General features: G+C 47.5%; 1 protein-coding gene across 2 annotated transcripts in view; it reads right to left on the bottom strand.

Annotated features, from left to right (window-relative positions):
• C2CD2 (C2 calcium dependent domain containing 2) overlaps positions 1-23,785 on the bottom strand; it is a 60,420-nt gene that overhangs the window by 25,216 nt on the left and 11,419 nt on the right. For both annotated transcript variants that reach the window (XM_066599412.1, XM_066599413.1), the window contains exons 3-6: positions 19,373-19,471; positions 4,861-4,980; positions 3,302-3,409; positions 2,999-3,115 (exon numbers count right to left, since the gene is read on the bottom strand). In XM_066599412.1, the coding sequence (XP_066455509.1) occupies positions 2,999-3,115; positions 3,302-3,409; positions 4,861-4,980; positions 19,373-19,471 (444 nt within the window). The remainder of the gene's footprint in view (positions 1-2,998; positions 3,116-3,301; positions 3,410-4,860; positions 4,981-19,372; positions 19,472-23,785) is intronic.

Here is a 23,785-nt window from a genome sequence, read left to right as displayed (position 1 = left end):
AGAGAAAATGCCCGACACTCGTCTTGGATCGCTTTTTGCCTTTCTAGGGGAAGGGATGAGCACTGGCGGTGTGAGTCCAGAATCACTCCCAGAAATTTTTTCCTTTGCTCGGGCAGAAGACTGGATTTAGCGGAGTTGATGATCCAGCCCAATGACTCAAACAGACGGAGTGCGAAGTTGACCTGGAACCGGAGTTCTGCGGCCGATCCTGCTATAATCAGGAAGTCGTCGAGGTATGGGACGATCAACACCTTGTCAGTCCTTAGTGCCGCCACCATCTCTAACACCAGTTTGGAGAACACCCGGGGTGCGGAGGAAATCCCGAACGGCAGGCACGTAAATTGAAAGTGAGAGACAGAGATATCCATCACCAGGGCAAACCGCAGAAACTGCTGGGAATCTGTGTGTATAGGGACATGGTAATAGGCGTCTTTTAAGTCCACGGTGGCCATGACACTACCCAGCGCAATTAAGGGGATTGCTGACCGTACCGATTCCATTTTAAATCTATGATATGCGATAGATTTATTCAGGAATTTCAGATTAATTATGGTTCTATAGGTTCCGTTGGGTTTTTTAATTAAGAACAAGGGGGAGTAGCATCCCTTGAATAGTTCTTCTGCGGGAACCCGAGTGATGGCCCTTAGGGACAACAGCTCCTGCACCCCCAACTGGAGGGCCTGAGCAGACACAGGTGACTGGCAGGGGGTGACCATGAACCTCCGGGGAGGAGGGAAGGAAAATTCAATTTTATAGACTAGGCGTAAGGCCCAGGGATTGGAGGTCATCTCACTCCATCTAAGGGCGAACCCCTTCAGTCTACCCCCTACTTGTAGGATCCTGGAAGGTGGATTCTCACCCTTTCCGCCTTTGGGATAGGACCAGCATCCGGTTTTCCCTTTCCCCTTGTATGTTCTGGAGGAAACAAAGGGAGGAGGGTAGGAGGAGGAAGGCCGTTTAAAGGATTTCTCCGATGGTAGTCCCCGGCTCTTATCCGATGCCTTCTCTAGGAGAGTATCCAGGGAGGGCCCGAAAATTCTGTGTCCTTGGAAGGGCAGGGAACAGAGCCTATTCTTGGAAGCGTTGTCCCCTGTCCAGGCCTTAACCCAGACCGCCCTCCTGGCCGTGTTCGAGAGGGCTGCTGAACGGGCCCCGAACCTCACCGACTCCATCGAGGCATCTGCCAGAAAGCCGGTTGCCTGCTGGAGGAGGGGAAGGCAGTTGGAGAGGTCTTCCCTCGAGCCCTTCTGAGAAACCAGCGTCTGGAGTTGATCCAACCAGACCGACATAGATCTTGCCACAGATGTGGCCGTGATGTTGGCTTTGACCGTCAGGGCTGCGGTCTCCCAGGCCTTTTTCATTGCCGAATCCACTCTGGTATCTAGTGGATCCCGCAGCTGGGAAATGTCCTCAAAGGGGAGGGCTGCTTTTTTTGAGACCCTGGCGACCGCCAGATCTACTTTAGGGACGGTTTCTAAGAACTCAATATCCCCTGGTGTGAAGACCATCCGATCCTTAAATTCTTTGGACAGAAATTTTTTTTGATCGACCTGCTTCCACTCCGTCAGGATCAGCTGTCTCAAGAGGTCATTGACTAGGAATGACTGTTTTGGCTGTGGTAGGAGCCCCCGGAACAGGCTATCCTGAAAGGATGGCTGCTGCGGCACCTCTTCCTCCACCTGCATGGTGCTCCGGACTGCAGATAACAGCTGACCCAGGTCCACCGATGAAAAGAAATACTTCCTTGCATCTTCCATGGGCGGCATGGATTCTGAAGGAGAATCTTCTAAGAGTCCCTCCTCAGAGTCCGACTCTTCTATACGTGACCGTCTTACCCTTTTCGTGGGGGGCGGCAGAGAAAGAGAAGAGAGAGAGGCTTCAATTTTCTCGCGGATCATGGACCGGATGTCCGACATGCCCGAGGAGCCCTCTTCACGGACCACTTTCTCCGTACAGTCCGCACATAGTGGCTTGGTGTGGCCCTCTTCTAGTCGCCGCAAACAAACTGGACATTTGCGCACACGTTTTTTGGCCTCTCTACCCTTTTGTGCATCCCTGTCCTAAGAGACGGAGACAGCAAAAAGGACTTCCAGCACCAGATACTTGTTTCTCCAATCCCCCCCCCCCCCCCTCCAAAGCAGTCTACTTACCAGCAGGCTGCTTTCAGCGTCCTCTCTGGCTGACATCTTTAGTAAGGTGCAGACAGGAGAGATCAGGGCAATCCAGCCTTTTAAATGTTCAAATTTGGCGCCGACACGCCCCCTTTAAGTGAGGCCCCCCCCCCCCCCGTGACGCGGCCGCGCTGACGTCACGCCGCCGCGCCGGACTCGGGGGATACGCCGGGACGCCGCTGCTAGGATACACGTGGGGACGCCGCGCACGCCGACCAGACCCGCACCCGAGAGCCGCCGCCTAGGAGACCCACATGGTGCCGCTCTCCCGCCGAACGGACCGCGCCGAGCGCTTCTACCCCGCTGGCATACCCGATCTGTTGGAGATGCCGGCGTCCGAGCCCTGCAGGTACCGGGGCTGTTTTCCTACCGGTACGACAACCCCACTGGGCAGCGTACCGGGGGAGGATCTTCCCACAGGGGGACAGTGCTGGGTAAAATCCTGCGGGTGAGGGTCCCCACGTAGGGTCTCACCCGCGCAAGCCCGAACAGAAAGTCGTCCCCCCACGGGCGGGCAGGCTGCATGGGAGTCTTCTTCCTCTTGTTCACCTCCAGCATACACCTGGAGGCCCGCTTGGACTGTCCTGTAGGGACAGGAAGACACTGGTGAGCCGGTGGTGGGAGTTGCCTTTTGTATTTTCGCTTTCTGTCCCAACAGGTGTCCAGCGGACAACCTCCATGTGCATGCTGTCAGGATGACGAGGGGAAAAAGTATAGGGCACCCCCGATTTTAGACCCCCTTCCCCACACCAAGGAACTGCCCCTGAAGAGCGTAGAGCCCGCCCCGTATGTGTAAAATCTCTTGGGTAGTTTTCGTTTTCTGTTACCTGATACTCCATCACATCTGTAGGCTTGCCACTGAGGTCTACTTGAGGTCGGACACAACCCATGAGGTTCTTCAATATGTCCTCCAGAGTCTCCCTGATTGCACTCGCTCCAGGAGTCTGCCAACATGACACATATATGACGGGAAATTCAAATGTATAGAATTACAGATTCGTATCCCCTCCTCCCCATCAAGTTCATACATTTTTTCAGTCTCCTGATTCCACATCTCAACTTTGTTTAGTCAGTCATCGGCAGCAACAGCCAACATGGAGGAGATAAAACAACACAACTTACTGACTGACCTCCAGCTTAGTTTTTGGTTGAACTTGCAGATCGAGATCGCAGAAGCTGCCCATGGACCACATGACCTGTACGTCTTTTCCATCTCCTTCTTTTACACGAAGCTCCAACTGGAAGGAGAGAAGAAGTTGGTGGAGCCAAGATACAAAATAAACCAAACGACACTACACTGTCCTACCAAAATCAAAAGTAGTATTTATTTATATATCCATCTTTATTGAGATATCTTATCAGACATTTGCAGGATGAATGGAGGGAAATATCAGATAAAGTATGATTATCCCATGTAATTAGGGCCAAAGGAGCCCCTGTATGTATTAATATATGGAAATAAATACTATTTGTGATTCTCGCTTAGGTGTCCAATAAATACACTATTCTACCAAAAGTTATGTATGTAGCCATGTTTTTGTGGAAAGATCACACGATGATATAAGAGTTAACCCTTTAACAATATTTGAGGTCAAGAGGAAGATCCCAACCCCTAAGGCCTCATGTCCACGGGGAAAATCAGATCCGCTGCAGATTCTCCATGTAGAATCTGCAGCGGGTCCCTCCTGCCCCGCGGACATGAGCGCTGAAAATAACAATAAATAAGAATAAACTCACCTCCCATCCGCTCCGTTTCTTCTCTTCGCTGCGGCGTCATCTTCTGTGCGTCGCGGCCGGATCTTCTTTCTTCGGCTCGGCGGATGTGCAGGATGACGTCGGTGACGTGCCCCGCGCATGCGCCGGCCCGAAGCAAAATGATCCGGCCGCGACTGAGAGAAGATGGCGCCGCGGAGAAGAGAAGAACCGGAGCGTGTGAGTAAACTCAGATTTTTGTCTCCCGCGGATCCGGACGGCTTCCATAGGCTTCAATAGAAGCCCGCGGGAGCCGTCCCCGCGGGAGACCCGCATGAAAATGGAGCATGGTCCAGATTTTTTCATGCTCCATTTAAAAAAAAATCACTTTTATTGACCATCCGCGGGTATTTATCTACCCCGCGGGTGGTCAATGCATCCCTATGGGATGCGGATCCGCGGGCAGGAGAAGAGTTAAAATCCGCTGCGGATTTTAATTCTTATTTTGCCCGTGGACATGAGCCCTAAAGGTGCATTTAGACAACGGTTATCGCTCAAAAATTCACTCAAAAGCCATCTTTTGAGCGATAATCGTTGTGCCTAAACACGCCACCATCGTGCACTATTCGTTCATCTTTAATTTCTAGCAAGCTAGAAATCACCAATGGCCGTTATCAGCGCCGCATGCTGATTTTCTCAGTGGGCGGCGCTGATAGCATTCTTTCAGCTGATATCCCACTGGGACTTCTCTACAGGATACCAGCTGAAAGCTCTGAGAACAAAGTAGCTGTTTGCATATGCAAAACAGCTGCTGTTCTAGGAGTTATAAGCAGTGTCCAGCTCCACCTGCATTTAACTCTAAGTAGCTAATTAGCTACTTAAGAGTTATGCAAAGATGGTCGCTGAAAACTGTCACTCAAACTGTCGTTTGAGCGATCATCTTTCAGTGTAAATGCACCTCTATGAACAGAAGGCATGACGCTCCCATGATACTTACATTTATATGCAGTGGTGTGATGCGCACACTGTACACCTGGCATCCTGAGTTAGCTGGAAGGGTACGGGTGACCCGCACGGCAAATTGTAGACAGTCGCCCACTACACTGCAGCACACAACCTGAAGACAAATCATAGAGGGTTATGGGAGATCATTATAGCCTGGTCATTATTTATCCTATGCCATATAAAGTAGTAATGCCAAAAAAGGAGAATCCAAACCAACAGTTCGAGTCCAACTGCACAAACTATCAAAAACCTCAAATAAGTGCTGGACAAGAAGTGATGAAGATAAAAATACCACCGACCTACAGAAACACATGAAAAAGGGGCCAAAACACGCGTAATACCTGGTGTCTAAACATTACATGAGGGGCAAATGCTAAAGGTTATACATGAACGTTAGCTGCATAGACCCCCATACCAATATGTAACCAAATATGGAACCAAAAGTAGTATATAATGGATGCAAGTGCGTGTGGATACAGTCAAGGTCAGCCGCCCCGTGTTTGCATCATCTGGAGCGGTTGGTGAGAGCAATACAAATGTATTTAAATACCCCCCCAAAAAATTAAATAATCCAAATGGAGATGCCACATATGCAAATATCATATACACCAACCATATACTGTATCCTACCTGGTCAGGTTTATGGGATACAATTCTAACTCTGTCATTCTTTATCCTATTCCAACAGTTGCAGAATTAAGTGATAACATTCTAACTACTGCAAGCCCCCCCAAGAGGGAGCTCCTTGCAGAGAGATATATACAGCAGCCACAAGGGGGAAGCTCCCTGCATACAAATATACATAACAATAATGGCAACATCTACATGTTTATCATCAATTCTATGAGTTTCCATTATTTTGATAAACATCTGTATACAGCCACCACAAGGGGGGAGCTCAGTACATACAGATGTATACAGCCACTACAAGGGGGAGCTCAGTACATACAGATGTCTACAGCCACCACAAGGGGGAAGCTCAGTACATACAGATGTATACAGCCACTACAAGGGGGAGCTCAGTACATACAGATGTCTACAGCCACCACAAGGGGGAAGCTCAGTACATACAGATGTATACAGCCACCACAAGGGGGGAGCTCGGTACATACCGATGTATACAGCCACCACAAGGGGGGAGCTCGGTACATACCGATGTATACAGCCACCACATGGGAGGAGCTCAGTACATACAGATGTATACAGCCACCACGAGGGGGGAGCTCGGTACATGCAGATGTATACAGCCACCACGAGGGGGGAGCTCGGTACATGCAGATGTATACAGCCACCACGAGGGGGGAGCTCGGTACATGCAGATGTATACAGCCACCACGAGGGGGGAGCTCGGTACATGCAGATGTATACAGCCACCACGAGGGGGGAGCTCGGTACATGCAGATGTATACAGCCACCACGAGGGGGGAGCTCGGTACATGCAGATGTATACAGCCACCACGAGGGGGGAGCTCGGTACATGCAGATGTATACAGCCACCACGAGGGGGGAGCTCGGTACATGCAGATGTATACAGCCACCACGAGGGGGGAGCTCGGTACATGCAGATGTATACAGCCACCACGAGGGGGGAGCTCAGTACATACAGATGTATACAGCCACCACAAGGGGGAGCTCAGTACATACCGATGTATACAACCACCACAAGGGGGGAGCTCAGTACATACAGATGTATACAGCCACCACAAGGGGGAGCTCAGTACATACAGATGTATACAGCCACCACAAGGGGGAGCTCAGTACATACAGATGTATACAGCCACCACAAGGGGGGGAGCTCAGTACATAGAGATGTATACAGCCACCACAAGGGGGGAGCTCAGTACATAGAGATGTATACAGCCACCACAAGGAAAGCTCAGTACATAGAGATGTATACAGCCACCACAAGGAGGAGCTCAGTACATAGAGATGCATACAGCCACCACAAGGGGGGAGCTCAGTACATACAGATGTATACAGCCACCACAAGGGGGGAGCTCAGTACATACAGATGCATACAGCCACCACAAGGGGGGAGCTCAGTACATACAGATGCATACAGCCACCACAAGGGGGGAGCTCAGTACATACAGATGCATACAGCCACCACAAGGGGGGAGCTCAGTACATACAGATGTATACTGCCACCACAAGGGGGGAGCTCAGTACATACAGATGTATACTGCCATGACAAGGGGGGAGCTCAGTACATACAGATGTATACTGCCATGACAAGGGGGGAGCTCAGTACATACAGATATGTACAGCCACCTTAAGGGAGGAGCTCAGTACATACAGATGTATACAGCCACCACAAGGGAGGAGCTCAGTACATACAGATGTATACTGCCATGACAAGGGGGGAGCTCAGTACATACAGATGTATACTGCCATGACAAGGGGGGGAGCTCAGTACATACAGATATGTACAGCCATGACAAGGGGGGAGCTCAGTACATACAGATGTATACTGCCATGACAAGGGGGGAGCTCAGTACATACAGATATGTACAGCCATGACAAGGGGGGAGCTCAGTACATACAGATGTATACTGCCATGACAAGGGGGGAGCTCAGTACATACAGATATGTACAGCCATGACAAGGGGGGAGCTCAGTACATACAGATGTATACTGCCATGACAAGGGGGGAGCTCAGTACATACAGATATGTACCGCCACCTTAAGGGCACCTTCACACTGGTGAGAAAATTAGGCGATTTTCTCTCGTTGCGAGAGTGAGAGAAAAGGATTACCAATGAATTTCAATCTCAACGCCACGGCAGAGGATCGCGATGTTCTCCCATTGATTTCAATGGGGCCGGCGCTGCTATCGCCCCATTAAGAGCAATGGGATGAAGGAATTCCCTGCAGTGATGCAAGCCTATTTTTACATGAAAACCCCTCGCATCCATGAGTTTTCCCATGGACTGCTACGGTGATATCCACGGCCCGATATCGCACTCGCCAGTGTGCTGAAGCACCGAGGGGATACTCCCTGTATACTGATATATACAGCCACCACCAAGGGAAGCTCAGTATATACAGTCACCACCAGGGGGAGCTCACTGTATTCTGATTTATACAGCTGCCACTGAAGTAGATACCAGCTTTATAAACGCATATGGGGCTGTGAATGCACGCCAGCGTAAACGCTCAAAAAGTTGCAATTTTGTCACTTGCTCCAAAACTGCGATTTTGAGTCCCATTATGTCCATTGATTATAGAGGGCCCCCATAGCACAAATGGTGACCTTTCTAAGCCCCCACAAAAGGATGGAGTGACCCTACGGGTTTTCGCATTGTTTATACCACCCATGAGGAAGAGGGTCTGTCTGTTGCCCATAGCAACCAATCACAGCGCAGCTTTCATTTTTTATCCTGCTGAGGTAACATGAAAGCTGCGCTGTGATTGGTTGCCATGAGCAACAAAGAGATTCCCCCTCGTTCGGCCCAGCGCGGCGGAGCATCCATCTGTGCACTCCATTAGCCCCATTGTGGAGGCATGTCACAGGATGACAGATGGGGGGGAGGGGGTCACACATCTGGCGATGGACGCAGTCCAGAGGGGTCATGAGAAGGATGTTTTGGCTGGCAGAGACACAGAGAGCCCGCATAAACATACTCCAGTAGGAAAACATAAGGGAGGTCAATGTTAACCCCTGGATTACGGCTCCAGACGTAGCATTTATTTTACGGGATTCACTTCTTTTCCACCGATTCCAAACCCTCCCAGCTCTCCCCCATCTGTGTAAGCATAGTTCATCCTGTGCCGCCTGGTTTATGAATAGAACTCAAAAAAAGGACAGTGAAGAGTGACACAAACATCAGAAGAGAGCATCGCCATCTCTGCTCCATAGCCGCGGTGGTCGGTTTCCTTGGCAACGAGCAGGAAACAATCTGAAAGACGACTAAAATCACTTTTTAAAAGGGGAACTTTTTTAAAAAGGTCCTGTAATGGGCGAGTGCTTTACCGCACATTAGAATGGGATTCCCGAGATGGAAATACCCCTTTAACCGCTTCTGCTCCTTGCCACCACATTTGTACAGTTTCTTACATGCGGCCATCACTACAGGGCGCTCATTCTATACAGATTTATACAGGCACCACTAGGGAAAGCTCCCTGTATGCAGATTTATACAGCCACCACTAGGGGGAGCTCACTGTACACAGACTTATGCAGGCACTGCTAGGGGGAGCTCACATTGATCAGATTTATATAGGCACCACAAGGGGGAGCTCCCTGTATTCAGATTTATGCAACCGCCACTAGGGGGAGCTCACTGTATACAGATTTATACAGGCGCTACTAGGGGCACTCACTACATGTAGATTCAAGGGGTTGTCTGGGACTTGAGGGATTTCTTTCTATTGATGACCTGCCCTCGGGACAGGTCATAACTAGATGATCAGTGGGGGTCCACCAATTGGGATCCCTGCCAATCAGCACTGCCAATACAGCTATCAGTACGTACAGCGCAGTAAGCAACTGGCGCTGTCCGTAGAGTAGCGACCCGGTTTGGCACTGCAGGCAGCCCCCATTGAATGCAATGTTGCTGTGATACGGAGAGCACGATCCAATTCCCGATTCTCCCCCCCCCCCCCCCCCCGACAATAATTTATTACCCAGCATGAGGTAAGTCATACAAAAAAAAACACAAAATCCAAAAAAGAGTCATGGACTTCCCCTTTCACACAGTTCTCATTGACTTTAAGGTGTTGTACTAGAAATCACAAGTTAACCTGTATCCACAGGATAGGGGACAGGTTGCTGATCCATGGGGGTCTCACCAATGAGACCCCCCCCCCCAATCTTAATAAGGGACCCATATCCCCCGCAGCCTGTCACTACTCCCCTCTTCTCTAGATCAGCGGGGGTCTCAGCGCGCAGTTCAGTCTCCTCCCCACTGCAGAGGATGAAGCAAACCATAGAAGGGTTGGGGAAAACAGGATCCCCGTTTTCAGGATCAATGGGGAGCCCCCCCCAACGATCAGCAAGTTATCTCCTATGCTGTGGGTACGGGATAACTTGTGATTCTGATACAACCCCTTTAATACTAGCTGGATAAATTCCATATTTAGTGAGCTCCCCCTAGTGGTGGCCGCGAGAGGCCAGAATTATATCATTTATTAACCCCTTAGTGACCAAGCCTGTTTGCGCTCTAATGACCAGGCCAAATTTTGCTAATCTGACACGTGTCAATTTAGCATGGAAAAACACCAGAAAGGATTTGCATAACCAAGCGATTCTGACATTGTTTTTTCGCCACATGTTGTGCTTCATTTAGGCGGAAAAAAAATACCGATAGAATTTGTGTTTATTTATTAAAAGCGACAAAATTGGGGAAATTTTGAAAAAAAAAATCATTTTTTCACATTTCCAACTGCAATATCTCAAATATGTGCAAACATAATATAGAAATTTTTGCTAAGATATATATTTCCATCCGTTTACTTTATTTTGGGCGCACATTGGAAAACTTTCGGTTTTTTTAACCATTTAGGAGATGTACAAATGTAACATTACTTTTCAGCATTTTGAGGAACACTTTGTTTTCCTACACCAAGCCAGGATTGGAAAGGTTCATAGGAGTCAAAATGATAGATACCCCCACAAGTGACCCCATTTTAAAAACTACACCCCTTAACGTATTCACTGAGGGGTGTCAGGAGTATTTAGACCCCACAGTTTTGTTTTTTAGGAGTCAATGCAATTTAGAAGAGAAAAACTAAAATTTCATATTTTTGCAAATATGTCATTTTAAAGACAGGAATTTTTTCTATAGTTTACATGAAAATGAGGATTTGCACCCCAGAATGGATCCCCCTGTTTGTCCCGTTACCCATTGTGGCCTTAGTATTACGTCTGTATGCACAATGGGGCCCAAAATGAAAGGAGCAACCGGTGGCTTTCGGAACAGAAATTTTGCTTGAAGGAGATTTAGGCCCTATTGCACACTTGTAGAGCCATTGAGTGACCAAAACGATGGAGAACCCCCACAAGTGACCCCATTTTGAAAAGTAGACCCCTTAACGAATTTATTTAGGGGTACGATGATTTTTTTGACTTCACAGTTTTTGAATGAATCTAAGCCAAGCCTAAGGAAAAAAAATATGATTTTCATTTTTTGGCAATTGTGTCAATTTAAAAACAGTTTTTTTTGTCCAGTGTACATAGGAATGAAGACGTTCACCCCAAAATGGATACCCCCGTTTGTCCTGTGTTCAGAAACATACCCATTGTGGCCCTAAACTACTTAAAGAAAACATGGCTAGGCCTATAATGGAAGGAGCACCCGTTGGATTTCAGGGTACAACGGAATAAATTCCAGGCCCCATTGCCCACTTGTAGAGCCATTGAGCGGCCAAAATGATAGAGAACCCCCACAAATGACCCCATTTTGAGAACTAGACCCCTTAACAAATTCATCTGGGGGTGTACTGCATATTTTGACCCCACAGTATTTGAATGAATCTAAGCAAAGCAGAAGGAAAAAAATTACGATTTTCATTTTTTTGTCAATTTTGTCAATTTAAAAACAGGTTTTTTTGTACAGGGTACATAGGAATAAAGACTTCCACCCCAAAATGGATACCCCTGTTTGTCCCGTGTTCAGAAACATACCCATTGTGGCCCTAATCTACTTACAGGACACATGGCTAGGCCCATAATGGAGGGAATGCCCGCTGGATTTCAGGGCAGAACTGAATAAATTCCAGGCCCCTTTGCCCACTTATACGGAAAAAAAATTGACTTCCTAAAAATAATCCCCCCCCCCCCCCCCCCCCATCATCCCCATTTTTTGGCATTCCCTAAATATTAGATAAAGGTAATAATATAAACTGCGTTTTATGTCCGAAAACAGGGGTAATTACCGAGGCTGGTTGGGTTGGGCACATGGGGCAAGAAAACCGTGTATCCCCCCTCCTCTCATGCTTTTTGGGGGGTATTTCGTAACCTCAGTGGCGGGGATGGGGTGTAGAAAGTGGCGCTCTGTGAGGCTTTGTAATCTTGCTGCGGTGCGGTGGTCTCACACAGAAGGCGCTCAACAAGCTGCTCCTGGAACTGCATGAAGGCGAGCGTTCCCGGGGCTTCTTGTAAATTACGGATTACAGGTAGCGGTCTGAATAACGCCGGGCTCACACGGCCATAGGTGGAATCCGCTTGCGGAGGCCCGCAGTGGATCCCATCTGTGAGCCCAGCTGTGACCCTGCGTACGGCCGCGTAATGTACTGTGCATAACTGTCTACTCACACAGGCGGTCATGCACAGTACACCGTTGTTTGTTTTTATTTCCCGTGCCGTCGCTTAGAGATGACCCAGGTACCCGCAGCCCGTACACAATGTGTTTGCATATGGGCTGCGGGTAGATCTGCGGTCATAGAGCACAATGGGCTCTAGGTCGCGGATATCCGCGGTAAAATATAGCATGCCATGTTCTGTTTCTGCGAGTGGATTACGTAATTCCGATCCGCTAATTGGGGGGGGGAAATTGTGTAATCCAATGCATGCGATTGATCCGTGGATTACCGCTGATCAAGCGCATGCAGAACCCATAATTCCTCTCCGGTCATGTGTGACCGGCCTAATGTTAGATCGCTACTTTATCACGTGACCGGGGACCACTCAACGAGGCCACCGGTCACTGCTCCAAGCACTCAGCGACCGTTGGTCGCTGGGAGCAAGGAGATTTAAAATTTCCTGGGCTTCCCGGCTCCTGCGAATGTGTCCGGCGTTTTGCCGGCGGGCGCATGCGCAGCAGCCGGAAGGGTCCATGGAGGATAATCGCATCTGGATTCAAATGTGGAAGCCTCCGAGAAGATGTTTCATCTCCCCCAACCGATCGCATCGGTGAGGGGAGATGAAACTGCCACTTTTTAAAGAACTTTTACGTGATCGCCATTATGCATTGGATAACGGCGATCACGTGACCAGTAACCACATACCACGGCCCCCCCCCGTGACATCTCAAGGCTCTTGGCTACCTTTGGTAGCCAGAAGCAGGGAGATTTTACATTTCATGGGCAATATTTCACTTTTGCGCATGCGTCCGCCATCATGCTGACGGGCGCACGCGCAGAAGCTGGGGTAAGGTCCGCTGATGAACATCCCATCAGGGAACAAATCCGGGACCTTGGGTACGTAATTTCATCCACCTTACGGATACGATCCGTAAGGGGAGATGAAACTTTAACTTTTTAAACTTAACTTTTTAACTTTATATGATCCTCGTTATCTGATGGATAACGGTGATCATATGACTGGAAACCGCATACAGCGGTCCCCAGTCATATCTCCCTGCACTCGACTAACTGTGACAGCCGGGTGCAGGGAGATTTTGAATTTTCCGGGCTCGCCGGCCTTCTGCGCATGCGCGCCACATCGGCACATCGCAGAAGCCAGCAGGGGGTCCGGAGACCGGCCGGAGGACATGGAGGAAGCGGGGTGAGTATTTTCACCTCCCCTCATGGATCCGATCCATGAGGGGAGGTGAAACTTTTCTTTTTTTAACATCTTTGTTTACTTTTCCGCGATCGCCGTTATCCATTGTCCCCGCTGACATCTCCTGCCTCCCGGCTACCTACAGGAGCCGGGAGCCAGGAGATTTTAAATTTCCCGCGCCGCCGGGCCTTCTGCGCATGCGGCTGACGTAAAGCCGCCTGGTGCACATGCGCAGAAGGACGGCTACGGAGCCCGGAGCATCGGGAGAGCGGGGAGCAGTGCGGCGGACCTTGGTGAGTAATTTCAGCTGCCCTGATGGATCCGATTGGATAGCGCCGATCGCAATGCCGGGGGGGGGGGGGGGGGGCCGTACAGCCCGGGATGACAGCTCCATGCTGTTGGCTACCTGCGGACACCGACAGCATGGAGCTGTCACGTCCACAGCCCGAGGGGCTTTATTCTCTGCAGGAGACATGTTTTTACGTCCTCAGAGAATAAAGCCCACTTCGGGAGGACGTAAAAACACTATGGACTGGTCGTTAAGGGGTTAAAGGTGAATCCATACATGTGGATGTGGGAGAAGCAATCAACGAGGTCAGTAAATATTGCAGGCTTAATCATCATCATCATCATCACCACATGCATTATAATCCTATTAAACTGTGTGTGAGATCACCTGTAAGGTAATTAAATCCCAGCCCAGTAATTACTGGGGTTCACACTCACAAGTTTGAATGGTTGCCAATTAATTCTGGGCGGGTCCAGCATTTACTTGTCATTAAATGGCATGTATACTGTTGCAATAAAGTATAAATAAAGGACCTAAATAAAAATTAAAAGGCAAAATCTGAAAAAAACTGTAGTTGTGACTAATACTACCCGACCGTTTTATGCATACAGCTCCGGTGCAGAGTTATGTGTCTCTGTGTCTACTGCTAAAATACAGACAGTAGAAGAGGGAAACAACAACGAGAAGCAGGATGGGAGCCTCACACCATAGAGGGGATATATGCAGCCATGCAGATATACGTATAGGTCTGCATATGAGCTGTATACACAAAACGCCAGATTTAAAAAAAAAAACAAAAAAAAACAAAAAAAAAAAAACACAACTTCGGGGGGCATTTCTAAAAAAAAAGCCCTGCTTGCGCAAAAACTTTGCAACATTTCTCCCTCCTGTGCCAGTGTTTCCACTTTTCTGAAAGTGGGTGGGGCTTTCAGGAGGAGGTGTGGCCAGACAGACAGATTTATGTATAATTAACGCCAGAAACCCAGCGCACAGAAGAGCCGGGATATACAGAATACAAGACGAGGTGTATGCCTCCATGTATTTAGCGCACCGTGCGCTGGGGAAATGATCTGACCAAGCATCCCGACGCAGGAAATACCGGCCTTAGTAAATTTCCACTTTTGTTTTCAAAATTGTTCACACCCTTGAAGCTACTAAAACATTTGCTAAATATTATGCTGGAAAAAAATAACCGTTTCCCGCTGAGGATGTTGGTCTGCGATCCAGGATTTCCTGGCAGGCAATTTTTGGCGCGTTTCGCTCACTCTGTAACAACATACGTGTGAATCTGCAGAGTACACAAACCTGTAGCATGCAGTACACAGACAGCAATAACCCACAACCATGTAATATACGCCTGCCGGGAAGATGGGAGGTAAGAGAACATTAGGGTATGGTGTGTGCAAGCACAAGGGGGATGCGAAGGAGCACTCTGCACAATGCTCATCATACAAACCCCATCATCATCATCATCATCGGAGGATAATAATGAAAGAGAAACTGATGAATATGTATCGTATCTGTTGAGCCGGTTTCCTTGAAGTCACAGAAGCCGCAGTCTTTACCAATGATAATAAATAAATTTGTATAAATGCCAACTTATTCTGCAGGTAAATTTATTACCCCGCCCAGCATGCTGGGTACTCATTTTACTGACCTCGGAAGGATGGAATTCATCCTTGAGCCTGCTACCTGAACCATTCAGGGATTGAACTCGCAACCTTCAGGTTGTGAGCAAGAGCTCAGGACTGCATTTCTGCTGCCTTAACACTCCGCGCCTGTGGGAAGGAGGCCTAAACTGAATTTCTTTACATGAGGATCTGTGAGCCTTTAGCTACACCCCTGAGCCTAGTGTAGGGCCACGGAGCAGTATGTACAGCAGAGAACCGCGCTGAGATGCCGTTTGGTGCGGTTTCCCATTGATTGGTAAGTGGCTGCATACATTTTACCGTGGGGCGTTACCCTCACATGTCCAAATCCCAACTCCTCAATGTAGGAGTTAAATTTAAAAAGTTACATATCTTTGCCTATTGATTTCAATTGGCCCCATGTAATTCTTCGCTTCTCCTCTGGTGGCACTGTAGGAGAATTGAAGACTTTCTAGCTTATTCTTCATCATTGAACCCTGAGCATTTATTTGTATGTTGAGAAACTCTGTATAAGGTGAAGCGAGAAAAGGAGCAAGCGGATAAACTGCAACAAGTTATGACAAGCAAGCGACTTCTTGAGCTTCACCCAAAGTTCATCATAATTTGGCAACGCAGAAGTATAGCTGCACCCTTATCAGTTTGAGCAGAGGAAATTCTTTTATCAAGTATACCATGTACTATATATTATAGGAGACCACTACTCCCAGTATGCACTAGAGGACAGATCCCTTACCCTCAGTTGATTACCCACCTTCTGCCCAAGTTTTCCACAGGATAGGTCATAATAGTTGATCTGCCACTTTGGATTCCCGACGATCAACCTAAGTGCTGCTACCTCTCCTCCGGCAAGGTCATCGGTCACATGGTCCGAGAGTAACTCAGAGCAATTCAAGTGAAGGAGATCGAGCTGCGATACAATGTAGGCCACTGTGCCGGTATGGACTGACATAGCTGTGGCGCCCAGTCATGTGCCGCAGTTGCTTCAGCCAGATGATCGGTGGGTATTCCGAGCAGCAGACCCCTGCCGATCAACTGTTGGACAGCTCATAAATAACTTTAAGGGTATGTCCACGTGTAGTGTTAAAGCCGTTCCATTAGCTGCAGCAGCCCCATCTGTGCAAATCTCTCTACTTCTGTCTCCCTCGTCACCTCTCCATAGTTTTCTATGGGCAGCATGAGACACCACCAACTATCACTTCCTGGGTTCTTGACATCTATTACTAGAGGTCTTCAATTAAAAACAGACAGTGGCAAAACAAAATAGAAGGAAGCGAGACCCCTTGTGGCCAGTAGTTTAGAATGATTTTTCGGCAAAAAAACATCATCTTAGGTAAACAGATTTGAAAAAAAAAAAGGATTAAAAAAAAAAGAAAAAAAAAAAAAAAAAGTTTAAAAGTAATTATTTGATAGTCAGGCTCTGTTCACATTATGTTTGAGCCTTGTGTTGAGGATATACATTGGGCTGCGATGTATGCCACCCATAGGCTCCACAATAAATATATGCCGCTCGGTATACTTTGTAGGACGGCTCTGGATAGAATGGCGCAACCTACTATACACATCAAAAAAGGTATAATGTACCAATATATATACACCAAACAGAGGCCAAAATGCCACTCTGCTGGCATCTTTTGGGTGACCGGAGCCGTACGGTTAGGTTTGATGTATACGCCAAAGACAGGGCTCAGACGTAATGCGAATAGAGACCATGCGCTAATATCTGTATAGAATTTCCATCCTATAAAGACCTTTTACCAGTTTAATCCTTTGATGGTTCTATCCCTCGACCCAGTAATCTTCTCTATCCTGCTTGCACTGCCCGCAGGGGGAGAGGGTGAAGACTCACGACAAGGACCAATTTACATGCCAAGATTTAGAAAAATATATCATTTTAGTGCTGTGTAAAAGTTTTCGGCAGAAGCAGAAAAAAACGCTGCAAACTAAGTTTTTTTTTTGTTTTTTTTTTTAAACTAGACGTCTTAGCAGGACAACCATCCCAAACATACACTGACTCCAGTGTAAGGGCGGTCTCACACGAGCGGAATCTGCGATCACCATCCATGCGGAGTGTCCACAGCAAAACCCGGGCATTGAAAGGCATTGGCGGATACGAATTGCGTATTCCGCGAGCAGAAGAAAAAAAAAAAATCGCAGCACGCTTTTTGTTGCTGCAGGCGGCCTACATTGAAGTCAATAGAGACCGTCTGACCCGCAGCTCGTACACATTTAACATTGCGTAATGGCTGCAGGTACCTGCGTCATCGCTTAGTGACGGCGCGGGAAATACAAATCTTGATAGAAAGGAAAAAAAAAAAAAAAAAAAGTGCACTGCGCATGTCCGATTGCGAGCCACTGCGGTCATCCGCACCATAGGAAAATTAGGTACGCAAGGTAACCGGCCAGGCTCACAGCTGGAACCAGCTACAGGCCTCCTGCATGCGGAATCCGACCTGTTCGTGTAAGCCTGGCCTAAAGGACAACAAAAAGTCTTGGAAGTGATGCTATGGCCCTATATCATCATCCAGTCTGCCAGGGTTTACATGAAGAGACGGAAGGACTTGAGTAAGCTGACATCCACAGGCAGATAAATCATTCAGCTCGTCACATTCCCTGGTCCAGCGAACGTGGACTAAACGATTGCCGTTTACACGCAGCGACGTGTAAACGAGCGAACGATGATTTTTAGGCCTGCATAAAATGGACGAATGAGAAGCGAAGGAATTCTTTTTCCTCATTCAATCGTTGCCCGTGTTTACACTGAACAATTACCGTTCAAATTCACCAGACCCGATTGTTGAATGATCTTGTTCTGTGTAATAAGGGCACTTCCTCATGCTCTGTTGAAGTACATTAGGAAGAGTTAACCGCCCCCCCCCCCCCCCCTCCACCAGGTAAAAAAAAAAAAAAAAAAGTTGTCATGCCGCATAGTAGACACAGTTAAAAAAAAAAATGAATTGATATGTTCTTTCAGCCCCGCCAAGCCTCGCAAATAAAGAAAACAATACATATGTGCCCCAAGGCCACCTAACAAACAAGCCCCCGCACAGCGATGTCAACGGAGTTTTTTTTTTTTAAAGTTTGACTTTTGGAAACTGGATCTGAAAATCCCCAACAATCGTTGCGCCCAAAACTAGGCCATGTCCTTTAACAGGTTAACAAGAACTCGGAACATGGACTAACAGAGAGTCTGCCCCGGCAACAGAATGACCGGACATCAGGACAGCAAGATTTAAAGTGTTAACGAATTATAGGAAGAAATAAATAAATAACCTGCGTAATTAGGGTTAATAGGATTTTTGCTGCAGGATGTTCTGGTGCTTGAAAAACCTCCACATAATCCACTTAGGAGGGTCTGACTGAGAGGCGTTTTGTTTTCAGGAACAGATGGGCGATTAGTGTATTGGGTGGGGGGCTCCCTGCTCTCCCGACTGGCACCATACCAAGCACTCAGCATGATGTACTCACAATACACACCCCGGCCGTGATCATCACACACTTGTCACACTCTCTAAAAGGTCATGATGAAACGGAGGAAATCATATTAGCGACTGCATGAATTACAATGCCGTATCATCTGGAACTGATCCCTCAGGGGTAAACCAATACTCCCCTGGAAATCCCCAATACATGAAGGTTTGCCATAATAGTGGAATCCCATAATAACGGTATCTTAAAAATGGCTCCATGCAGTTACTATAGAATTGTGAGTAAAACGCAGGAAATAGATTTGCTAATATTGGGGCAAAGTCACTATACAGATCATACAGGGAATGGCTCCTAATGTACGAATCCCGTACACTCAAAAATATACACATGGTAGCAAATTTTTCTCATATCACCCCCCTCTAAAAATTCTGCGGATTTGCCGTTTGAGAACTCCACAGTATTTACAGTACAAGCTGTGTGAATATATAACAGTGCTATACAGTGAACACATAATACTGCCATACAGTGACCATAGAACAGTACAATACCGCCATATACTGCAAATGTATCAGCACTATGAAGTGTTCAAACAATCATGCTGTACAGCCCCGTAGGGGCAGAAAGGTGGAGGCCACAGTGCAATTGTCTTTTGGGGAATGTAATAAACCAGCCCTTCTCCTAATGACCCGCTGCTCACCTTATCATTATATGACTTCACAACGCTCTCCACCTGCTTCACGGACAGCTCTAGAGGTCGGGGTCCATTGTCATCTTCAAACGCCAACCGCAGGGATCCCTACAGAGATAAAAAAAAATGATGCAGTCACCTTGCTTGTCCGACAAAATGATCTTGTCGTATTGCCAAAGACTTTCAATTATGATCTCTCCGACACTGCTAAGGCGGTTGGAGTAATCTCTTATCATCCGTTTCCAATAATCTTCCTGGGAATCCAGAGATTGACGGAATGACGGATAAGAGGCTGCCGTTAAAAGGGCACAAAGTCCAAATGAGACAATTCCGAATAAAAATCTGATTACAGGGTCCCCAGCGATCAGCAATAATCTGTGGGAAACCCAGCAGTAAGATTTCCCCACAGCACTTCCACAGGAGAAATGAGGCATTACACAATTCTTATGTAAATTAATGGGTTGTCCATGGAATGTACAGATGTGCCAGATCCTCCAGAGGAACAGTTGTGGTCTGTATTCGCTATCTGCTCCAGTTCAAGGTGCTTTTAGACAGAACGATTATCGTTCCCAGGTTTGTTCAGTTTAAACACAAACCCACAACTGGACGAATAAGAATCGTGCGCTTCCCATTCGCCGGTCAGTTTCAGCCAGCATGAAAATCATTGTTGGCTTCTCATTACCTTTAAACACTGACCGTTCTGCGTTTTACATAGAAATATGCAAATAAGGGAGATTGAACAACACGTTTGAAGCGCCACCTATTGGAAGGCAGCATTCCTTGAAATCAATGTTAAACTCTTTATACAAGCCTTGTAACAATGTCTAGGAATTGAAAGCCAAGCCAGATTCCAGACATTGTTACAAAGCTTGTATAAAGACAGTCTAACTTTGATGTGAAGGAATCCTGCCTTCCAATAGGTGGCGCTGCAGAGGTATTGTTCCATCTCCCTTATTTGCATATTACCCAGAGGAGCATGAATGGCCTTTTAGGTCTCCTCACTCACTGCTCTCCCCAAGGAGAAAAGATAGTGTTCCTGACCCTCAGAGGAATATGAAACACTAAACGATAAGTGAACAAGAAGTTAATGATTCCGAATGACGATTTGCTGTCTAAACAGGCTGCCCGAGCGCCAACAAGCTGGTGATGGCGCCACCAGGTCATTCGCTGGGGCAAACGAGAATCATGGGGTTCTCATTAGGTGTAAAAGTAGCATACGGCTACATGATACGAAGGGCTGGCCACACGCCATGAAGATCGCAACATCCCATCTAATGCTTGCAAATGGGGTCTTGTTGCGGAACGCTACTAAATACGGTATGACTGTCACTAAAAATCTGACTACAGAAGGAGGTTAGCAGGATTCGCCACGTCTACAAGACGAATGGGGATCATTCACTGCATCTTTACTTTGCATAATGTGAATAGCAGTAAGAACATATGGGAAATAGATGCAGTGAAAACCTCGAAGAGTCGTCGCTCCTCAGAACTTGCCCTCTAGGGGCGCCGACCATCTGGATGTTTGGTTCTAGTGCCAGACTAGACATTCAGCGATGGAATACTATAAATCAGCCGGAAACAAATCAGAACAAGGCCGAATACTGGGGCGTAATAAGATGCTGTGGGCTCCAACCCAACATTTGTACCAGGGAGCCACCTACCACGAGCCTTCTTCTGTGGTTGAGGGACCTTTACATGTCAGTCACTAGGGCCTGGGTGCAACTCTTCTCTCCGCACCCTCTATGGCTACACCCTTGGCTGAAAATACAGCGACACACCGATGTAATAAACCCTCTCCCACCCGTACGATCCTATCCATGGACACCATTTTGGTTGTCACCCAGCTTTCCTAGAAGCAGACAGAACTATATAACTAATCTGCATTCTGCTGGGTTGTACCTGCCCTCGTATATCCTCGTATTAGTATATAGGTAAATACGGCCACTGGCAAGAATTTTTCGGTTTGCAGTACATAACTGGGAAGCTTTGCAATGCGAGAGCCTGGGAAAGCTGGGTGACAAACATTGTGGTAGCGGGTGCGACATTCAAAACCGCCTGTAGAGAACAGAACCGCGAAAAATGCGTAGAATATTTCTGTCGTATTAACCAGATAGTACACGGAAAAAAAAGGAACATTTCTGAGGACCCTTCACATATGTGCAAATTAGCGCAATTTATTTGCACCATGAACGTGTCTTTTTTTTGTGCTTGTATCGGCATATTTTACTGTGCTTTTGCACCACAGGGCATTTTTTTTTGTGCACGGGATTTAAATGGTTCCAGATATGCCCTTTTTTCCGCAGCGTATTGTGCATCTTGTTGCGTATTTTGTGCACCCTCTTTAGACTTTGGTGCACCAACATAGAGCATGCTGTGTTTTTTCGACACGCACAAAAAAAAAAAAACAAAAAAAAAAAAAAAAACCACATTTAAAACAATGGTTCTATGATCTGCATATCGCACGCACGCAAATTTTGCACACATATAAACACGCCCGAATAGGATTGCGTGAAGAGCGCTAAACACACTGCAGTTCCATATACTTTATTTTTACCTCAGTATTGCAGTATATGGTATTTCTGCTGGCATTCTATTAAGACAGGCCACAGGTCTGTCTTAATAGGAGGAGATACATGACAGCCCTGGGGGCCTTCAGGAGGCCACTGACTGCCATGACAGCTGAACTGCATCACAGTCTCATTACAAGAGGGCTGTCTGGGACCCTGGAACGCTGATCAAGGAATTTAAGTGATGCTGTCAGAATTGACAGAGGCATTTAAAAGGTTAACAGTGGGGTTGGCGCGATTGCTGATCGCAGCTAGGTATCCGCTGTCAGAGACAGCCGACACCCGCTGTGTACTGAGTGGAGTGGGCTCGGCTCCGGCTCCATGCACCCAGTACATACATGTGCATCCTGGGGCGTGAAGGGGTTGATATCTTATTTCCATACTGACATATGATCATTTGGAGTTACAGGCCTAAAAGCCTGGAGGCTGCACTACAGAGGGATTCTGCTGACATGGAACCAAGTCACCACATACATCGAGGTCTTCCAGTCCCTAATCAAGCCGCGCCGGATGTAGATGGCGATTTAGATCCACACAGGCTCTCCGTGACGCCACGGCACCTGATAGAGGTCCGAGAAGGACATGTCGTCAGTGTCTCAGTGGTGCAGCCTGAGGCTTTGGGCCTGTAACTTCAAGTGATCATATCTCAGCCTAGAAGCAAGGTATTAAATGATAGTTTTCAGATTTTTTACATATTTCCTCTGGAGGGTCCCATAAATGGATACAAGAAAGCTTCATGTAACATCCAATTACTAGGCCAGGAATATCTGATGCATTTTTCTGCAGCTCTATATATATGCAAACGTATTGTAAAGCGGCCACGAGCGCTCACATCTGCAGAAACCCTCCACGCCGCTGATGTATGCGAACAGTACAAGCCCAGGGAGATGGCTGACCTAATTGGAGTCAGAACATAAAGCTGAAGGAGGGGCTCAGTCCTGGTACAGCCAACGTGAAAAAGTATTTGCCCCCTTCCGTTATTTCACATTTGTCACACTGATTTGTGTCTGATCTTTACAAAAAAAATTAAAAAATTGGACATGGGGAACCTGGAGAGTCAGTTAATGGTGGGTCAGAGGGGCGCACTGGTGCTTCTGTGGGGAAGGGAGGGGGGGGGGGGGGGGGGGTGAAGAAAATGTTGCCCTATAGCCTTGCAGCCATTACACCTGCAATAGGGGTTGCCATTGCATCATGTATGGACAGGATTTGTCACCACATTGTGGAGACTTCACCACAAAGCGTGAGGAGTTGTAGCAGAGCCGAGTGTGTCATTTGCTATGTGTGCGGTATATAACATGCCAGCTTCACTTGTCAGCAGCCAAACACCCACACAACCTGATAGTAAATCCCCAGGAGCCGCACGGGGTAAAGCCTCAGCCAAGATCTATAGAAATGTCACAGAATTTCCATCTATTCATTGCTGGTAACAAGCGGTGCAGGAAGTGACTCACTAACCCCTTCAGGGGCGGCAGCGTGCACTCTGATGATAAGACCGCTCCTACGTGTTTAGGGTGGTGAAGGGGTTAATGTATAATCTGGAGTGATCTAGAGCAGTAAAAAGTCTACATATCATTTCACCTGAATCAGAATATAACTTTATCGTGGGTGGCATTTATTCTGGCCAATTACGCCCACCACTAGGGGGAGCTCATTACATGCAGGATTTATACAATTCCCAGTAGAGGGTGTATACTGATTTAAAGGGAACCTGTCATTACCTTTGAGCCCCATAAACTACATTAAGGAGCTCAAAAGGTGATGGAACAGGGAACTAGGCCTCAGACTCGCCTGATTTCCCATTCCTGCGAGGTGACTTTTTCCAGCCAGTTCTGTGCGCACGATCACCCATACAGAG

This window comes from Eleutherodactylus coqui, chromosome 4 (genome assembly GCF_035609145.1).
Source record: "Eleutherodactylus coqui strain aEleCoq1 chromosome 4, aEleCoq1.hap1, whole genome shotgun sequence".
Lineage (NCBI taxonomy): Eukaryota > Metazoa > Chordata > Amphibia > Anura > Eleutherodactylidae > Eleutherodactylus > Eleutherodactylus coqui.
The sequence above is the reverse complement of the archived record's forward strand: the minus strand, read 5'-3'. Positions and strand labels throughout refer to the sequence as shown.